The sequence below is a fragment of the Budorcas taxicolor genome, chromosome 11, assembly GCF_023091745.1.
Source record: "Budorcas taxicolor isolate Tak-1 chromosome 11, Takin1.1, whole genome shotgun sequence".
Classification (NCBI taxonomy): Eukaryota; Metazoa; Chordata; class Mammalia; order Artiodactyla; family Bovidae; genus Budorcas; species Budorcas taxicolor.
This window is the reverse complement of record NC_068920.1, coordinates 70178508-70195940: the sequence shown is the minus strand read 5'-3', so window position 1 is coordinate 70195940 and position 17433 is coordinate 70178508. Positions and strand designations below refer to the sequence as shown.

The 17433-nt window shown below is 50.7% G+C and overlaps 1 protein-coding gene across 1 annotated transcript in view; it reads right to left on the bottom strand.

Moving 5' to 3' along the window:
- The window catches only part of SLC4A5 (solute carrier family 4 member 5), a 99348-nt gene that overhangs the window by 28092 nt on the left and 53823 nt on the right, over nucleotides 1–17433 (bottom strand). The window contains exons 4-14 of the mRNA XM_052649529.1: nucleotides 15927–16087; nucleotides 14896–15051; nucleotides 14108–14203; nucleotides 11637–11692; nucleotides 8273–8430; nucleotides 7441–7528; nucleotides 6454–6608; nucleotides 5879–6088; nucleotides 3780–3954; nucleotides 1623–1756; nucleotides 661–932 (exon numbers count right to left, since the gene is read on the bottom strand). Coding sequence (XP_052505489.1) covers nucleotides 661–932; nucleotides 1623–1756; nucleotides 3780–3954; nucleotides 5879–6088; nucleotides 6454–6608; nucleotides 7441–7528; nucleotides 8273–8430; nucleotides 11637–11692; nucleotides 14108–14203; nucleotides 14896–15051; nucleotides 15927–16087 — 1661 coding nt within the window. The remainder of the gene's footprint in view (nucleotides 1–660; nucleotides 933–1622; nucleotides 1757–3779; nucleotides 3955–5878; nucleotides 6089–6453; nucleotides 6609–7440; nucleotides 7529–8272; nucleotides 8431–11636; nucleotides 11693–14107; nucleotides 14204–14895; nucleotides 15052–15926; nucleotides 16088–17433) is intronic.

Genomic DNA, 17433 nt, shown 5'->3' with positions numbered 1-17433 from the left:
TCCTCAGCCTTCCTTCTGCATCTTATAGTTACACAGGCTGAGTCTGGCCCCTGTGTGACATGACGGTACTTCTCCCATACCACTCTAAGATCTGGTTAACCCCAGGTTCTCCAATCATTCTTCAGTGGCATGGTTACCAGGCTCTCCTCACCCTGACTGGCCCTCTACCCTGGACATGTCACCATCTGCAGGGATGCTCATCTTTCGGCTGTAAACACTGGCAGAGATGTGTCAGGGAGAGCTCACGGTGTCATGAACTCTTGTAACTTGGAGGGACTTGAGGTCCCATCAAGTCTACCTCTGGCCTGACGCAGGAATCCCTGAGCAGCACTCCTGACGCTGCACATCACCCCACGCTGAGGCCAAGCATGCCTTCTTCCTCTCCCAGGGTATCACTACCACTGCTCCCTCCTGATTATAACCCTGGGCTCTGGGATTTTGACCCTCATTAGAGCTCTTGTCCCCTTGGATTCCTTCCAAAAACTGGTTTAAACCCCTGTACTTGCTCCCTTGGGATAGAAAGCCCTTGGCTGAACTGCCCCTCCCAAGCTGCTTCACTCTCCTGCATTCGAGTAGAGAAACGGGGACAGAAGGGGTCTGGATGTTGTCGGGGAGTGGGTGGTGGGTGAGGCCCAGGGCACCTCTGTCAGCACCGGTCACCTGTGTCAGGGGCGACGCACTCGCATTTGTAGGTGGTGATAGAGTCAGGCTTAAAGTTCATGTTGATGGGGTAGTACTTGAAGGTACCGATCATCTTCTTGATGGCATCGTAGATGAAGATGAAGCTGATGAGGGTGGAGAAACCCTCCTCAGTGAAGCGGGTGATATACTTGATGACAAAGCTGGCATCTGTGGCCACCAGGATAAGGCACTGGACGGCCGAGTGCAGGCCAATCCAGAGGCGGAACTCCATGTAGTCCAGGCCGTTGCCTCTGGAAGGCAGAGGGAAGCGAAGACCTCCAGCCCGGGCCCTGGGCTGTGCTCAGCTCCCCAGACCCACCCTGGGGGGCTCATCTGCTCCTCCTGTGGCACAGATATCCCTCTAAGAACTACAAGAGGACTGGGACTATGGGCAGGTCCTGGGTGGGGTTGTCTGGTCTGGGAGAATTCTGGGGCAAGGATCTCATGGGGTGGCAAAAAGGTGCTCACACACTTCTGTTCTGAAACATTTGGTAACAAACAGCCAGACTGAATGAAAACAGGGAATTTCAGAATGATCGAGCTGGAGCAGGCCTTAGAAACGGGCTCAGGCTGTAGGTGCAGCAACTGAGCACTGAGCTGCCTGAGTCAGGGTATAGCCTTCCAACCTCCAGCCTGAAACATTTTATACACTTCATTGGCTTTCAAGTCATAATTGCTCACTCTGCTAGTGGTGTGAATGCTCTCTTCTTGTCTTGCCTGGATTTCTCCCTATGCGCTTTGCTAATATGCACTAAAATGGATTTAAGGCAGGTAGCGGAGGGGAGTCAGGATGGACCGCCTCGCAGCGCCTCCTAACAGTTTTGGTGCCTTCTCAGCCCATCTCCCTCTCGGGGCTCCTCCCCTACCCCACCAGCTGCATAACTGCAGCAAGTGAGGAGCAGATGCAGCGGGAGGCGGGGTGGGGCAGGAAGGGCACCTACTTGCTGAAGTCGAAGAGGAGCTTCTCAAAGATGAGGATGGGTCCCGTGCTGCTGAGTATGATGAGAGGCTGTCCCGAGAAGAGGCAGAACAAGGAGCCAGCCATGGCAGTGCCCAGGAAACTCTCCATCACTCCCTGGGGGCACAAGGACTGTGAGGCTCAGTACAGGCATGAGAAGAGGCCTCTCCAACAAGCTGGAACCCAGCTATCTTGGCAAGGGCTCAGGCCACAGTGCCTGTCCTTTGTCCCAGGTCCTCTCCTCCTCAAATTCTGCTCCCCATCTCTGACTCCACAACCTCCCACAGTTGCCAGCATCACTCTCCCTAATTCTAGGCCCCATATGACTTCCTTTTGGCATGCTAGGGCCTCAAATGGAGAAGGAAATGGCAACCCACTCCAGTAGTCTTGCCTGGAGAATCCCAGGGACAAAGGAGCCAGATGGGATGCCGTCTATGGGGTCGCACAGAGTCAGACATGACTGAAGCGACTTAGCAGCAGCAGCAGCAGGGCCTCAAAAACAGGGCTGCCAATGGTTGTGCTTGTACCCCATGCCCATTTTACTCCCAGAGACAGTCTATTCATCTACCCAGTCATTTTTTCATTCAAAGATCTAGTAGGTGATTTTAGAGATCAGATCATTCATTCATTCAAAATCCATTAAGGGCCAACTATGCATCAGGTATTGTGCTAGGTATTGAGGACCCACGGGCAAACAAGAAAATACATCTTCATTCTAGTGGGAGATATAGACAAGTAACTAGGCAATTTCCATACAGAAGAGTTTCTCAACTTCAGCACTACTTACATTTCAGGCTAGATCATTCTCTGTTGTGGGGCCGGGGGTGGGGGGATGCCCTGTGCATTGTAGGATGTTTATTAGCATCACAGTAGCACCTCACCTCCCAGTTATAATAACTCAAATTGTCTCTAGATGTTACTCAATGTCTCCTAGGGCTCAAAATCATCTTATTAAGAACCACTGCCAAGGGATGTGATAAGCTGGGATAAGATAAGGGTGTCACAGGAACACACAGCAGGAGTGAAGGGTGGTCAGGAAAGCCTCCCAAGAGGTAGATAGACTGAAGCTGAGACCCCAAAATTGGGCCGAGAATAGACCAGGAGCATGTGTCAGTGGAGTGATGAGAAAGAGTGTGGTCTGGGAAAAGAGAACAGAGTGTACAGAGGCTGGAGCTGAAAGGGAGCCTGGCTTTGAAAAACTGAAAGATGATCAGGATTGATGGAAAACAATGCAGATGAGCGAGGACAGAAATCTGAGAAGGGGAATAAATGGGAGATGGGGCTTGAAAGGCAAGCAGGACCACGTCATGAGACCTACTGGGCAACCCCGGGATTCATGAGTCAAGGATGATGTGTGAATATCTGGGTCAACCATGGTCTTGCTCGTTGGCTGGGGTAGCATCAGGTCTGGAGGGAAAACAATAGATGGAATGTTGGTCCTGTGAGTTGGGGAATCCCAAGGGGCAGCGATATGGACATGCCCAGGAGGCAGTTGGATATTTAACCTGCTGCTCAGGAGCGTGGTGTGGGCTGGAGATAGGCACTCATTTCAGTTTATCTAGGAAAACGGGTCTTCACCTTGGTGCTTGAGCTTTCCAGTGGTGCTATCCTGAAGGCCCCCATTAGAGAAGGCCCTTGTCTGGGTCTCAGTCTAGTGTCGCTGTTGAACTGTTTTCCCCAGGGAGACCTGTCTTACTGTCACGATAGACATTTCTAAAAATATCTAAACTTCAAGCTAATTATTTAAGGTTAGGTTTTTTTTTTTTTAAGTACAGGAAGAAGGTCACAATTAGCCACTCAATTAATTGTGATGATTAAATTCATTCAAGCATCAGTAGGAAAAATATCAAATACCAAAGCAGATGATTTCCCCTTAAACATTTGATCTATTTCTGTCATCTTTAAATTTTGTCTTTAGTAATATGACTTAGCTTCAGGTTTTTCAATTATGTCAGCTTGCTATTATTATTATTACTATTTTTTGAAGTGTAAAGGATTGCAAAAAGTGATGAACTGCCCCTGAATGGTAGATGGAATCCTTACTTTGGTTCCGGGATTATGGCTTGTAGCTCCTTACCACCACCTTGTGGTAACAGATTTTTCTGAGATTTGCACTCACGTCTCCAACTTACACACGCACCTGATAATTGTCAGTGGCATCTCCCAGAAGCCCACCAAAGGTGATCGCGTTGGTAATGCAGCCGAGGTAGATGAACAGGATGGCAGAGATGGACTGAATGTGGAAGCCATCGTAGAAGTCACTTGGGAACCAGGGCAGCTTCCTCTTGACATCAAGACACAGGCCACCGAAGAACCTGCTCAAGACAGGCCCAGGGATTGCTTTCTCACCACAAACACCAGTGTGGGGGCAGAGCTAGTCCCAGGAGCCTGCAGGGCCTGTGGCAAGGAAGGGAACTTGACTAGGGATGGATGGAGGAAGGGATCTTTTCACCAGAACATTTCACACCAGGAAAGAATTATCTCCTTAGACCCACCATCTCCACTGGGAAGGGTGGTCACAGACAGCCCGAGTGGGAGAGGGAAGGCCTTATGGGATCATGTCTTGGGGGCAGACTTAACATTCTACAGGGAATGAAACTCTTGGGGTCCAATGATGGCTATCTTCCTTGTGTCCCTGATTATCTGCAGGATTTCTGTGCTTGGTAAACGTGTGTCCAGTGTTAGGAGGAGATGGAGAGATCCTGGTTTATAGCAGATTCATCAAGGGCAGATTCTGAACCTTATTTTATTTTATTTACTTCGTGGAACAAACAAGTGGGAAATTTAAGGTTTAGGGAGAGCGTTTATTGGGGCCGCTATTCTCCAAAGCTCCAAACACAGTGAGCAGGGTTTAGCATACAGCAGGGCTTTTCAACCTTGGTTCTACTGACATTTTAGGCTGGATAATCCTTTGTTAATGGGGAGGGCAGTCCTGTGCATCAGAGGACACTGAGCAGCATCCTTGGTCTCTATCTGCTAGATAACAGTATCATCTCCCCTCCAATTGGGACAAACCAAAAATGTCTCTGAAAATTGCCAGATGTCCCCTGGGTAAGGATCAGGGTAGGGAATGGGTAAAGTTGGGAAACACTGGCTGGCAGAGAGCCAAAGGCATATAAAACGTGACTCCCTTCTCAAAGTCATAGCTTTGCAGGACTGATTCTGTCCTTTCCTAAATTCAGATCAAACCAAGTTATTCTAAAAGCTGGCAAAGAAACCCAAACAAGCCAGGAAAATCTATTGTTTTCTTTTAAAACAAGTTTTTTGACTAGGTAACATAAGGTTAAAAAATTCAAAAGGTACTGTTATGGACTGAATTGTGTCCCCAAAAAAGATGTATCAAAATTCTAACCTGTAAATGTGACCTCATGTGGAAACAGAGTCTTTGCACATGAAATCAAGTTAAGAGGAAGTTGCTGCTGCTGCTGCTGCTGCTGCTGCTAAGTCGCTTCAGTCGTGTCCGACTCTGTTCGACCCCATGGACGGCAGGCCACTAGGCTCTGCCGTGCCTGGGATTCTCCAGGCAAGAACACTGGAGCGGGTTGCCATTTCCTTCTCCAATGCAGGAAAGTGAAAAGTGAAAGTGAAGTCGCTCAGTCGTGTCCGACTCTTAGCGACCCCATGGACTGCAGCCTACCAGGCTACTCTGTCCCTGAGATTTTCCAGGCTAGAGTACTAGAGTGGGTTGCCATTGCCTTCTCCGAAGACGGAGTCGTTAGGAGGACCCTAATCCAATATGACTGGTATCTTCAGAAGAAGAGGAAAATGCGATATGAAGACAGAAACACAGGCAGGACAGCATGCGAGGACACAGGCAGGATGCACGGCAAGCAGCAGCAATGACTGCTGGCCGCAGGCAGCAGCTCGGGACAGGCAAGGAAGGAGTCAGAGGGAGCCTGGCCCTGCTGGCACCTTGATTTGGAACTTCTAGACTCTAAAACATCGAGAGAATCAATTTCTATTGTTTAAGCCACCTAGTCTGTGATATGTGTTGCCGCAGCCCTAGAAAACGAATGCAGTTAACAGAGGGTGTGCTAAGAAAAGTCTGGGTTCCTTCACTTTATGCGCGCTTCCCCTTTCCTGTCGGATCCTGGAGGAGCTTTGCAGGCGAGGGAGGAAAAGCGTGCAGCGGTCAGACCCCAAGGCCTGAAGTGGGTGCAGCAGACAGAGGAGGAGATTCCTAAAAGGAGCAGAGAAATCTGAGACAGCTGGAGTGGCCGGCAGGCCTGGAGTGGGCACCTTCCTGTCCAGATCAGCTCTTCCCCGATTTCATGCGCGGTTGGCATCTCTCCATCAGCCGCGCCGCTCCCTCCGCCGGCCCCGCCGCCACCGCCGCCGCCGCCGCCGCCGCCGCCACCGCCTGTAGCGCCGCCTCCAGCAGCCCCGCCGCCGCCTCCCGCCACAGAGCCGTTCATCTGGCCTAATTCAGTCGGGGAGAACACGGACTTCCTGGAAGGAGAAGGGGGACAGGGGGCAGGTAGGGCTCCCAATCCTACGAAGAACTCAGCACCCCCAGGACTGGCCTCATCAGGCTTAACCTCTTCAGCTACAATCATCAAATATCTTCAAATACAGAGAAGAATACATTAAAGGATCCAGCAATACTCCTCACAGGTCACCCAGGTTTTACAGATGCTCACATTCAGCATATTTGCTTCTGATTTTTTTTTTTTTTTTAGAGAAATAAAACTGGAGAAAAAAAAAGTATAAACCTGTGTATGTTGACGTCTTTTTTTAAACCCAAATAAGAAAGGAACAGACTGAAAGCTCCCTCTGGACGACTTCCCCGCTTGCCACCGCTCATTCTCACACACCTCTTGTCAGCAGAAGGCACCTTCTTGGGTGGCTCAATTCGGATATTCGGGTCCCATTCTCCCGGGGGAAGCACGATGACCTCGTCCAGAAACTCATCGATCCCCGCGATCAGATCCTCTCGATTCCGGGCCTTGTAGGCCACGTCGCTGAAAAGCTGGCAGGGAGAGAGGTGTAGCAAGAGAGAGGGCCGCTGCCTTGCTGCCGTCCCCGTCTCATCCACCTCCTTGGGGCACACTGCATATACTTTCAAAGAAAGGTGCCTCCTGGGCCTGAAAGCCAGGTTTCTGTATTCCAGTCATCTGACCTGAGTTGAGTTACCTTCCTGCTCTCAGTTTCCCACAGAGCAAGCTCATCAGAAAGCCTGTGGACAGCCCAAAGGAGCTCAGGTATTTTAACTCTGTTTTACGTCCCAGCCCTTCATCTTTGGAGGATCAGGCTGCATCATTCCGCACCATCTCCAGCATGTTCTTTCTGACTTTACAGATCTGATTGGGTCATGCTGGTTTTTAAACTCCCCTAGTCTCCCCATCACAGATGGTCAACTCTCAGCTCTGCCTACAGGCTCTGGCTCCTCTCTTTGGTGTCACCTTCTGCTCTTGAAACCCTTCCACTGAGCCTGTATCAAACCACTCCCATCCAGCTCTCCATCTCTGAGCCATGGCCCTGGTTCCCTTTGCCTGGAATGCCTGCCTCCTAAGCTTGTGCTCATCCTTAACTGTGAAGCTCCATCATGTGTGAAGGGCCCCCTAACTGCCTGGGCAGTTGGTATGTGGTTCACTCTTGGTTTGTCGGGCTATGTCTCCCACTTGATTGGTGCTCCTAAAGGGCAGTGACTATTCCCTCATTGTCATAATCCTCACACCTGCACAGGACCTGGCATACAGGAGATGCTCAAATGTGACTGTTGAATAAGTGAATGAATGAAGGCACAATGTTTGATGCAGGAGCCGTGACATTCAGGAGTACCTGCTTCTCGTGGCACTTACGTCATCAACCATGAGGGTTGCAATGGCACGGCCAATTTCATTGTAGGATTTTGCTCTCCCAGAGGGTCCCAGCAGTATGAACAGAAATCTGCAAACAAGATGGAGGAGGAGGAGGAAAGCAAGAAGGAAAAATAAAACCAGATGGAGAGAAGGATTTTCTGGTCCAAAATAGTATCCATTCTCAGCTTTTTAACTGACCATAAACATCTCCCATATTCGCTCCCATGAATCCCATATTTGCTTTGGAGATACATTCCTCTTCACTTCTGCCTAGGCATCCTCACCATGCCCTGGTGTCCCAGAACTCACCCAACAACCCCCCTCCCACTTGGCTGCTGCTGCTGCTGCTGCTAAGTCGCTTCAGTCGTGTCCAACTCTGTGCGACCCCATGGACGGCAGGCCACCAGGCTCTGCCGTGCCTGGGATTCTCCAGGCAAGAACACTGGAGTGGGTTGCTGTTTCCTTCTCCAATGCAGGAAAGTGAAAAGTGAAAGTGAAGTCGCTCAGTCGTGTCTGACTCTTAGAGCCCCCATGGACTACAGCCCACCAGGTTCCTCCATCCATGGATTTTCCAGGCAAGAGCACTGGAGTGGGGTGCCACGGCCTTCTGGAGTGGGGTGCCGTTGCCTTCACCACTTGTTGGCTACTTCTTGTCTATGATTATTTTAAATAAACTCTATAAACCTCTCCTCCAGTCAGATCTCCCTCCCCAGCCAGTTCCCTAGTTTTCCTTCTTTATTTTAGGGGTGTCTCCAGCAGCACTGCTGGCTAACTGCATGGACAGCCGGCCACCTGAGGGTGAGTGTGGTGGGCGGATGTCAACGGTTCTCACCTGGTAGGCACAGGCACCTCGGTCACACCTCCCAGCATGGCTGACTGGATGAGACGCACGAAAGCGATGAATGGCTGGTCCAGGAAGTCCACCTCGCCCACAAGCACGTTGGAGGCTTCTGAGTCCTTGGGGATCTTCTTCATGAATTTGTTTTTCCGCTGGTCAGTGAGGGGGACATGAGATACCCATGGGTACTCATACACAGTGGTTTTGGCTCTTACTCAGCTCATTCAGACTACTCTGGAGGCCTAACCTTACAAAATTCTCCCAGCGTTTCTCTAGAGACCGAAGGAAATAGCCCAACACTCTCCTGCAGTCTGCAGATGAGGAAGCTCAAAGTTGGTTAACCCCAGGGACCAGCTAAGCCTTTCGTAGATGGGAAGGAGCAGGCAATGACTTGACCCCCCCATACTTCCTTGTTCTACTGAAGTATGAGCTGAGGGGTCAGAGAAGAGAGCCAGGCTTGCTGGACAGCAGGTCTCATCCCCCAGCCGCAGCTCAAGCAGATGAGGGTCTTGGCTCATATACTCCATTGCCTAGCCCTTCGTCTTTTCCCTCACCCTAGTGGCTATGGGAGGAAGAAAACCATCCTGATGGGCAGAGTGGACAGACTTTGTTTTCTCTTTGCCACCAGCATTCCGGCTAATGGGAATCCCTGTACCTGTGGATCCGAGTCTGTGGGAGACTTCTGTGCCCCCAAGTCACCCCCAGGGAACCTCCCAGGAAACTCATAGCTTCTGAGCCTTTCCAGCTGAGACTATTGAAGTGCCCTCCAGCCAGTCCCTCTGGCTGGTGTTTATTTAGGGCAGAAAGGTCAAATAGGCAGAGTGAGTGGGGTCTGATGTGAGAGGTGCTGGAGACAAGCCCCCTGCCCACTCTCTGTGGTTATGACTTCCATTCTATGAATAAGACACTGATTCCTCCCAAGACCTCTCAGACAAAGAAAACACCCAGGGGTGGTCACATACATGCTCTTCTTCATCTTGAACATCTTAGGGTGCATTAGTTTTTCAGATCACTTTCCCTCTAGGTAGCAAGAGGTGGGCGAGGGACAGATACAGTTTCAGAGAAAGAGGTGGGGAGGGGTGTTTGGGTAGCACAGGGCTGGTGGGAGTCCATAGTAGCTGACAAAGGAAGAAAGGGCCCAGGAGGAGCAGGCAAGTGCTTCAGAGAGATCCTTGGGTGCCACAATTTTGCCACCCACTCCCCACCTGATGGGAGTCTCTCCTGTGAGCACAGAAGCTCAGTGAAGATAGGTTCCTCTGTCCCTGGAGAGGGGTCAGCTGTAGGCATGGGCATGGCCAACAGGTCTTACCCCTTTGGGCCCACAGCCATTTCCTGATTTGACTCATGGAGTGTGTGATACAGACTGGGCTGGGGCCCTGCCAGCACTCGATAAGGCTCTGTGAGTAAGGGCTACACCCTTATAATCTCTTAAAACCTCTCAGAAACATTAAACTGTCTATAACCACCCAGGAACAGCACCAAGGACCCTAATGTAGTGAGAAGAAGCAACAGCAGGTGTTAATGGGAAGGCCAGAATCCCCAGGACTCAGAAGGTCCCTTTGTCCCAAGCTCTGTCAGCTGATTCATAAGCAGGTTCTTCAGGATGGAGGGCTGAGCATGCCAGGGCAGCCACTGTGCCCCTGCCAACTCCATGTCCCCGGGCACCAGGCAGGGAGAAGCTCTAGGGGACTGGAGGAGAGGTCGGTGGTAGGCGTGTCCTGGAGAACAAGGTTTTGAAACCACAGTGCTCTGGGATAGCCCATGTAGCATGTGTAACCGGGAGCAGAGAGGAGCGAAAACAGGGCCTGCGGTCCCAGTAAGGAGGCGGGGGTGGTAGTACCCCAGCAATGGACCGTGAGAGCGTTCTGGCTGGGCGATGGTCTGGACGTGGGCCTGTCTAACCAGGGTCCTGCTGACCCCACTGCCTAAACCCGGGGGACTCTAGTCCAGCTCTGCCAAGTCACTGCACATGGCCGCACTGTCTGAATCCATCTCTGCCCACTGGGAACTCACTGGAACTCAGGGCCGATGTGGAGTGGTAAAAAAAAAGATGCACCTAAAGAAACCTTCTGTTGTACAAAACTGCTGTCCCCACAACAAGTCAACTGCTGCTACAAACACTGAGAAGCAGCATCCTACAACCGCTTAGGGGAACTGGACGCTGGGGCCTGGTGTTGGGCTCCAGTCCCTCGGTTAAAGGCAGCTCTGCTTGGAGAAGGTAGTGGATAGTATTCTTGTCACCACTTAGGCAGTAAAAAAATAGGTTGTGAAAAACTTTCACGAGCCAGTGCTTTCTTGTCATGGCTCAACTAAGTGGGGTTCTTCTCTAAATAATATTCCAGGGCACTCGTTCCTAAGTCAGCCCCAAATTAAGGGCTCTAGAGTCAGACTGTCTGGATCAAATCATGGCCATGCCACCTTTCAGCTGCATGAACTTGGGCATATTATTTCACTCTTTTATGCCCTCATCTGTAGAGGGAAGATGGCATAGTACCCTCATGATGCACAGGAAATGCCCCGCACGGTGTAGTGCATCCAATATGTGGACCTCAAATGGTGGTTGATGTTGTTATTGTTGTTTTATAAATATTTTGGCCACCAAAAGGCCATCCAGACACTGACTTCACTGACTTGAGGGAATGCTTTTGTTTTGCCTTCTCCCAAACTTGGGGCTGCCTGAACCCCGGAAGTCGCCCGAGCTCTTGAGAAGTTGGTACCAACTTTCAGATGCCCTTCCTCACCTTCCTTTCCACTCCTGGGGGCACAGGCAAGGGGACCTTGAGACCTTCTGCCCCTGAGGTGTGAGTGTTTGGAACTGAGGGCAACTTCCTGTGCGTTTCCCTCAGGGGCATAGTCATGGGGCTCCCGGGCTGTTTGCGGGCTTCTGACCTTATCAAGGTTTCAGCCAAGCTGGTGAGAAACAAGAATTGACTTTATCCAGCACCAGCCAAGGAGAAGATACACTATTGTGCAGTCCAGCCGATTCACTATCATTAATGTCTCCATGGGGAGGCCCTACTGCTCCTCTACCCACCCGAGTCCCCGCTTCATCATTCAAAGTGCTCGTGGGTGGGGGTCATGGCAGAGGCAAACCGTGTGGCAGTCTCTTCAATAAATCCCCAGTTCAAGGACAGCTGACACCTCATCTCATCACATCTCTCTGTCCCCAGGGCCTAGCACACAGCCCCAGTGATGGATTGTCAGTCACCATGGCTGCCCAGAGCCCCACCTGTGTCCTTCCTGAGGACCCCACTTTTTCATGGGACTAGAGTTTTGCCCATAGGGTTCCCCATCCCTAAAACCAAAGACTTCTTCCTGCCCTGGCCCTCTGCTGCAGCCAAGGGCAGGGGTTTTCTACCTGGTCGGTATTTGGGGTGAGAGAAATATCATTCATGCTTCTGCTCTGGGCGTGACCTAGGAGAAAAGGAAAAGAAGGTCCATCAGGGGAGACGGATTCTTGCAGAACCCTTTCTCTTGGTCTCTACACAGGCTTGTTCCATCTTCACAACCAAAGCAACCTCTCCCGTTATCCTGCAGCCCCTATCAGCTAGCATCCTCTCTCTTTTCTTCCTTTCAATGGCAGCTTTCTTAGAAGAGTTGCTGGACCCCACGTTCTTCTCACTCCTCAGTATGCTACTCTCTGGTCCCAGCCCGCTGCCCTGCCTTCTTAGAGACTAAGATATCTGCTCTGCACAGGCCCTGCGGGTGGGGAGGGACACGGACGCCCTACTGGGTGAGGAACCAGGCATCAGCAAGCTTCGTCTCTGTTGGAGAGAGGAGAGCAGTTTCATGTCTGTCTGCCCTGACCCATGGGAGTCTTTAAAGAAGGCTGGGGATTTGGGCTGGCAGAGGGGAGGTAGGTGGGGCTCCCCAGGGCCGACAGTTCCTTGCTGCATGAAGGCAGGAGAAGGCCAGCTCAGGAGAAGGCCAGCTCTCATTTCCCACCAGCAGCCAAATCCAGCGAGCTCCCTCAGGCTTTCTGTGGCCTCTGGAGTCCCTGTACTGCCAGACTCTGCTTTCCTTTATTTCCATCCAGGATCCTCTCAGGCTGGGCTTTTCTCAGGGCCTTGCTTTGCACTCAAACCCTTCAGAGCTGACGCCCTCCTCCTTGCTCAATCCCATCCACTTCCGATTCTTCCCCATCTACATTTGTGCCGGGGATGCCCAGGTTGTATCTCCAGCCCAGATCTCTCCCCTAAGCTCCAGATTTCTCTGAGCAGCCCCGCCTGGCACCTCAGACTCCACACAGTAGGAAACAAAACTCATTGTCTTCCATCAAATCACACTCCCTCTATAGACCCTAGATCACCCAGTGCCCTATCCCACGTGTTCACGGGCAATCAGAGCAGACCTTGGAGCCAGCTTCAATTCCCCTCTCTTCCCTTTTCCCACTTCCCACCATTCGCTGAATTCCACCAGCGTCCTTCCCTTTCCATTCTTGCTCTCGCTGCCTGAACACGGCCCTCATCTCTTGCTCCCAGTCATTCAGTCCCTTCTAGCTTATTTCTGATCATGACATGTGCCCGCATCAGACTTCTCAGGAGAACTCATTACCCTCAGAATAAAGGCCGGGACCTTTTTCAAGACACATAGGCCCTCTTCGATTCGGACCCTCTTTCCTTTATATCCTACATCGCTGGTGAACGGAATCACTCTATTTCCCCATACATGTGGTGCCCTTCACAGCGCCTTCCCATCACCTGCTGTTTGTTCCCTTTGTTCTAAAGACTATGCTACTGGAAGACTTCTATTTATTCTCCAAGACTCAGGCAAGTGTCTCCTCCTCTCTGAGCCTTCCCAGGTGCCGTCTTGTGGTGGGGCAGGGGGGCGGTGTGTGCACACAAAGCTGTAACCACTTATTCATGTCTTTTATCCAGGTTCCCACCATGGCAACGTTGGCACAGGATGACTTCATACACAGTAAATAAATGAGCAGAAGGCTCATATGCCAAAGCCACTCACAGCCTCTGACTGCCAGCACTGCTCTGCGGAATAACCAAGACCAGGGAGACTAAGCACATCCTGGGGTCACTGAGACTGTTCTCAGAAAAGACCGCACCACAGCCCAGCTGTAGCTCTGGTCACATCACCACTGCGGTCCCGAAGCACTCCCCTGGCCTGGTCAGCGGCTCAGCCCTGGGCTGTGCTTGTTCATACCTTGTCATTTTAGTGAAAGTGTGTAAAGGAAAATACTCCTTTGCACTGCTTTTTATTTTCACTTCCCAAATTCCCTCTTTTTTTTTTTTTTTTGCCTCATGGTTCACCCGTCTGTCCATCCTGACAAACTGCCTGACAGAGCGTGGTCTGTGGCCGTGCCCCGCCCAGGCCCCCGTGGGGGCTGCAGCTCCCCCAGTGTTTCACTTCGGGGGGCCAAGACTGTCAGGCAGGATGAGAACATCCTCCGACTGTCCTGGAGGAAAAGCTGGGCTGCAAGACAGATCTAGCCTGCTTTAAATCCTGTTTCTAGGAAGACTTGTCACCAAAAACATGATTGATGATTAGTGTGGTGACAACAAAGCCTTAGACCAAGTGAAGGATGCCCAGATCCTTCACATGGGACAGGACTTGCTTCAGAGCACACGGGACTGGGTATTACGACAGGACTTGATTTAGAGTTGCATTTTTTGGAATAATTATCTAGAAAATTTTGGTAGTAAGTTAGACTATGAGGGCAGCCCAGGGTTTAGGGTGAATGCTAGATTTCTTCTGACACCTGAGAATTCTAGACAGACCTTGGTCTTTACCCCCTCTGCTATGACAAGTGTGAAAATTGACTTCAGAGTGCCCCCAGCCAGAACGAAGGGGCTGCACCGTGGCGGAGAAACTCACACAGACGGCCGTAATTCGCACTTTGCCGCACCCTCAGGTCCTCAGTGGAGTGGTGTAGGCTCGGGCCGGGCTTGGGGCTCCGGGCTGGGCTTCGACCTGGGAGGCACAGAGGGATTTAACTCCAGCAGGCCTGCTGCAGCGACGCACATTAGCACAGTCCTCATTTACAATCACTTCACCTGAATAAAGCTAGGCTACAGGACAGATCTCTTCTCCTTCGAGGAAGAAAGGATGGTTCGGTTGTTTTGGATTTTGTTTTTGTTTTTCAGAATCTTTCGAAGCAAGTGGATAGTGTGACTGTGATTAGAGAAAAGACCTGTGCTGTTGAAAGTGGGATAGCTACACAGTTGATTAAATAGGCATCAGGTGTTGTAGATGACCTAGGTTCACTCCTGATTCCACAACTACTGATCATTGGACCCGAGGCAAGTAACTTAACCTCTCCACGCCTCAGCCTCCCGCCCTGGGGGTGGTGAGAACAATTGCTGGTCAGGGGCCTCTTGTGAGGATGACGTGAGTTTACACCTAGGGAGCACTCCTGCCTGGAGCAGGGTAAGTGCTGGTATGTACCTGCTGCAGGCTAAACGTTTTCCACTTTAAAATAATTGATCTACAGAGATTCCTCAAGTGTTTTCAGCTAGCAGCATTATCAGTTTTGTACTGATTCCGGCACTTATCTGACAGGTCCAGCGAGGCTAGAGTCTGGGCATCTCGACTCTGGGATATCAAGAGTGGAGGGTTGGAGATTTGAGATGCATGCAGAGGACAAGCGTTATGGCCCAACTCACTGCTGGTGGAGGAGACCGCCTTTCCAATGTCGGCCAAGGAGCGGTGGATGGGCTTTGTGGTTTGGTGGCGGTGTTTCCTCAGGAGGACGTAGCTGACCCTCTCGCGGAGCTCTGGACGAAGGAGGCCATCCTCAATTTGCTTCTCAATGACGTCGTCTAAGTGGGAAACAAACACGCCTTGTCCACGGGGGACAGAATGACCAGGGGTGTGGGGGTCTTCAGTTTCACCTGTTATTTGTGGGATTAAAAGTGAACTAAAGGAGGCATGGAAGGTAGAAACAGTTCCAACCTTTGCCACAAACTGAAAATTTGGACCAGTCATGAACCTTCAGGCTCCTTATAGGTAGAAGCGTGTGTCTGTGGGAGTTCGTGCATGTGTGTGCATGTGGGTGCATGTGTGCAGATGTGGTTCATGTGAGTGCATTGTGGGCACGTGTGTGCACGCATGTATGGGTATAGGATTCTCTGCTCTATCAATACTATTGTGGAAAGTAAATGAAATTATAACTATGAAAGACCCTAAGAAGCACAAGGTACTATGCCAAGTGGTTTTAGTCCCAGTGTGAATTCTTTTTAGAAAAGTATTTGGGGCAGCATACTTCTGGTAAAACTGAATGTGCTAAAACAAAATTCACAAGGAGTTTTAGGGACAGTAAGGCAAGCTACTCCCTTCCTTTGTCACTCCATCAAACGAGAGCTAATTTCCTGAAGATGAGTATTGATCCATTTACCCTGATAAGAAACAGGTTGCCATGGCAATGGGTGTCTCCAGCCAGGCTCAGAAGCGCTCTCCCTTTCTTTCCATTGCTGAATGGCATTTCAGAGGCTGATCTTGCCCTCTCTATAGGCATCTGAAACTAGGAGCAACCGTGATGCTGCTTTGGGAGCATCAGACCCAAAACCTGGTCTCCGCAGAATTAGGCAGGCATCAGAGGTGGGCATGCCACCTAGACCAAGGGTGGGCAAGAGATGGGGCAGGGGAAGGGGGATGTTGCCCTGGTTTGCAGGGGCCACAGCAGTCCTTGCCTCACCTATGATCTGTGGTAAGGAGCCACCGTCCAAATCCAGCAGCACGGTTCCCGTCTGCAGGCAGGTGCGGAGCTCAAAGAGGCTGTGCAAGGACAGTGTGGACACGTGGGGCTTGCTCCAGCGTTCGCCTCCTTCCTCTACCTTTTCTTCAAACTTTATCCACCTGGAGAGGTAAGGATGGGGCTCAGCATGGCCTTTGCCCTCAGGAGGCGCCCCAAGCTGGGCCTCTTCAGGAGAGGGATGCTGGCTTGCAGGTCATGCTCTGCACGTTGTGGGGGCATTGGCCCTCTACTCACAGGAAGAGGGTCTCCTGGGGACTCATCCCTCACTCCTGATGTGTCCATGCTCAGGACAAAGTGGCAGCAGAGAATGACCATAAATGGGTGTGAAAACTATTCTTTTTTTTTCCCCCTTTTATTTATTTTCTAATTGGAGGATAATTGCTTTATTGGATATGTTGCAAAATTGGATTTGGTGATGGTGACACAACTCTGCACATTTACTAAAAATCATTTAATTAATACACTTAAAACAACGGAACTTAATGGTATCCTACAATAATAGAGCTCTTTAAAAAACAAACCATCCACTGGATCCTAGTTACCTGTCTACTGGTCACATGTGTTTTCAGTGCCTGTCTCATGAGGGTATGGTTTGCTGGGAGAGGGGATCGTTTCCCCACAGTTCCACTGTAGGGCCTGAGGTTTCCATGAATCACACTCAGATTTTGGTTCTGAAAGTTCAGGGTAAAATCCAAATGTAATTTATGGGAGGAAATAAATTAAACCAAAGGTGTGTAAGAATTTGTCCTTTCTAGAAGCCTCGGGATCATAGGCTGAGGGGGTGGCCGCGTGGGAAGGCCTCGGGCCACTGGCAGAGGCAGCGCTGGCCTGTAACTCCTCTGCAGAGGGCAGCACTGGACAGCCTGTAGAGCCACAAGGAGGCAGAGACTCCTGGCTGGAGAACTGCTAGCTCAGTTTTATTAAATATTGACCTCAAATTTCTGAGTAGCTTCAAACTATTCCAGTCAAAATGCTATGGGAATGTTTTTGGGCTGTGACTAGCTCTAAAGTTCCTCTGAAAAAGAGGATAGTTGGGGAATGTCAGAGAATAGTTAGGGAAAGTCTAAAAAAGAAGAATGGGGATGGGACATGCCTTTAGCAGATATAAAAACTTACTGAAAACCTTGAGTAATTAAAGCATTATAATTCCAGCCCAGATATAGACAAAGGGATCTAGAAAACAACAGCCCAGAAATATACCTGAGCCCCCATGGGGGTCTTGGTTTTGATGGAGGAGTTGTTTAAAAGTCCACTAGGGACTACCTTGGAGAAGGCAATGGCACCCCACTCCAGTACTCTTGCCTGGAAAATCCCATGGATGGAGGAGCCTGGTAGGCTGCAGTCTATGGGGTCGCACAGAGTCAGACACAACTGAAGCGACTTAGCAGCAGCAGCAGCAGCAGCAGCAGCAGGGACTACCCTGGTGGTCCAGCGGTTAATAGTACTC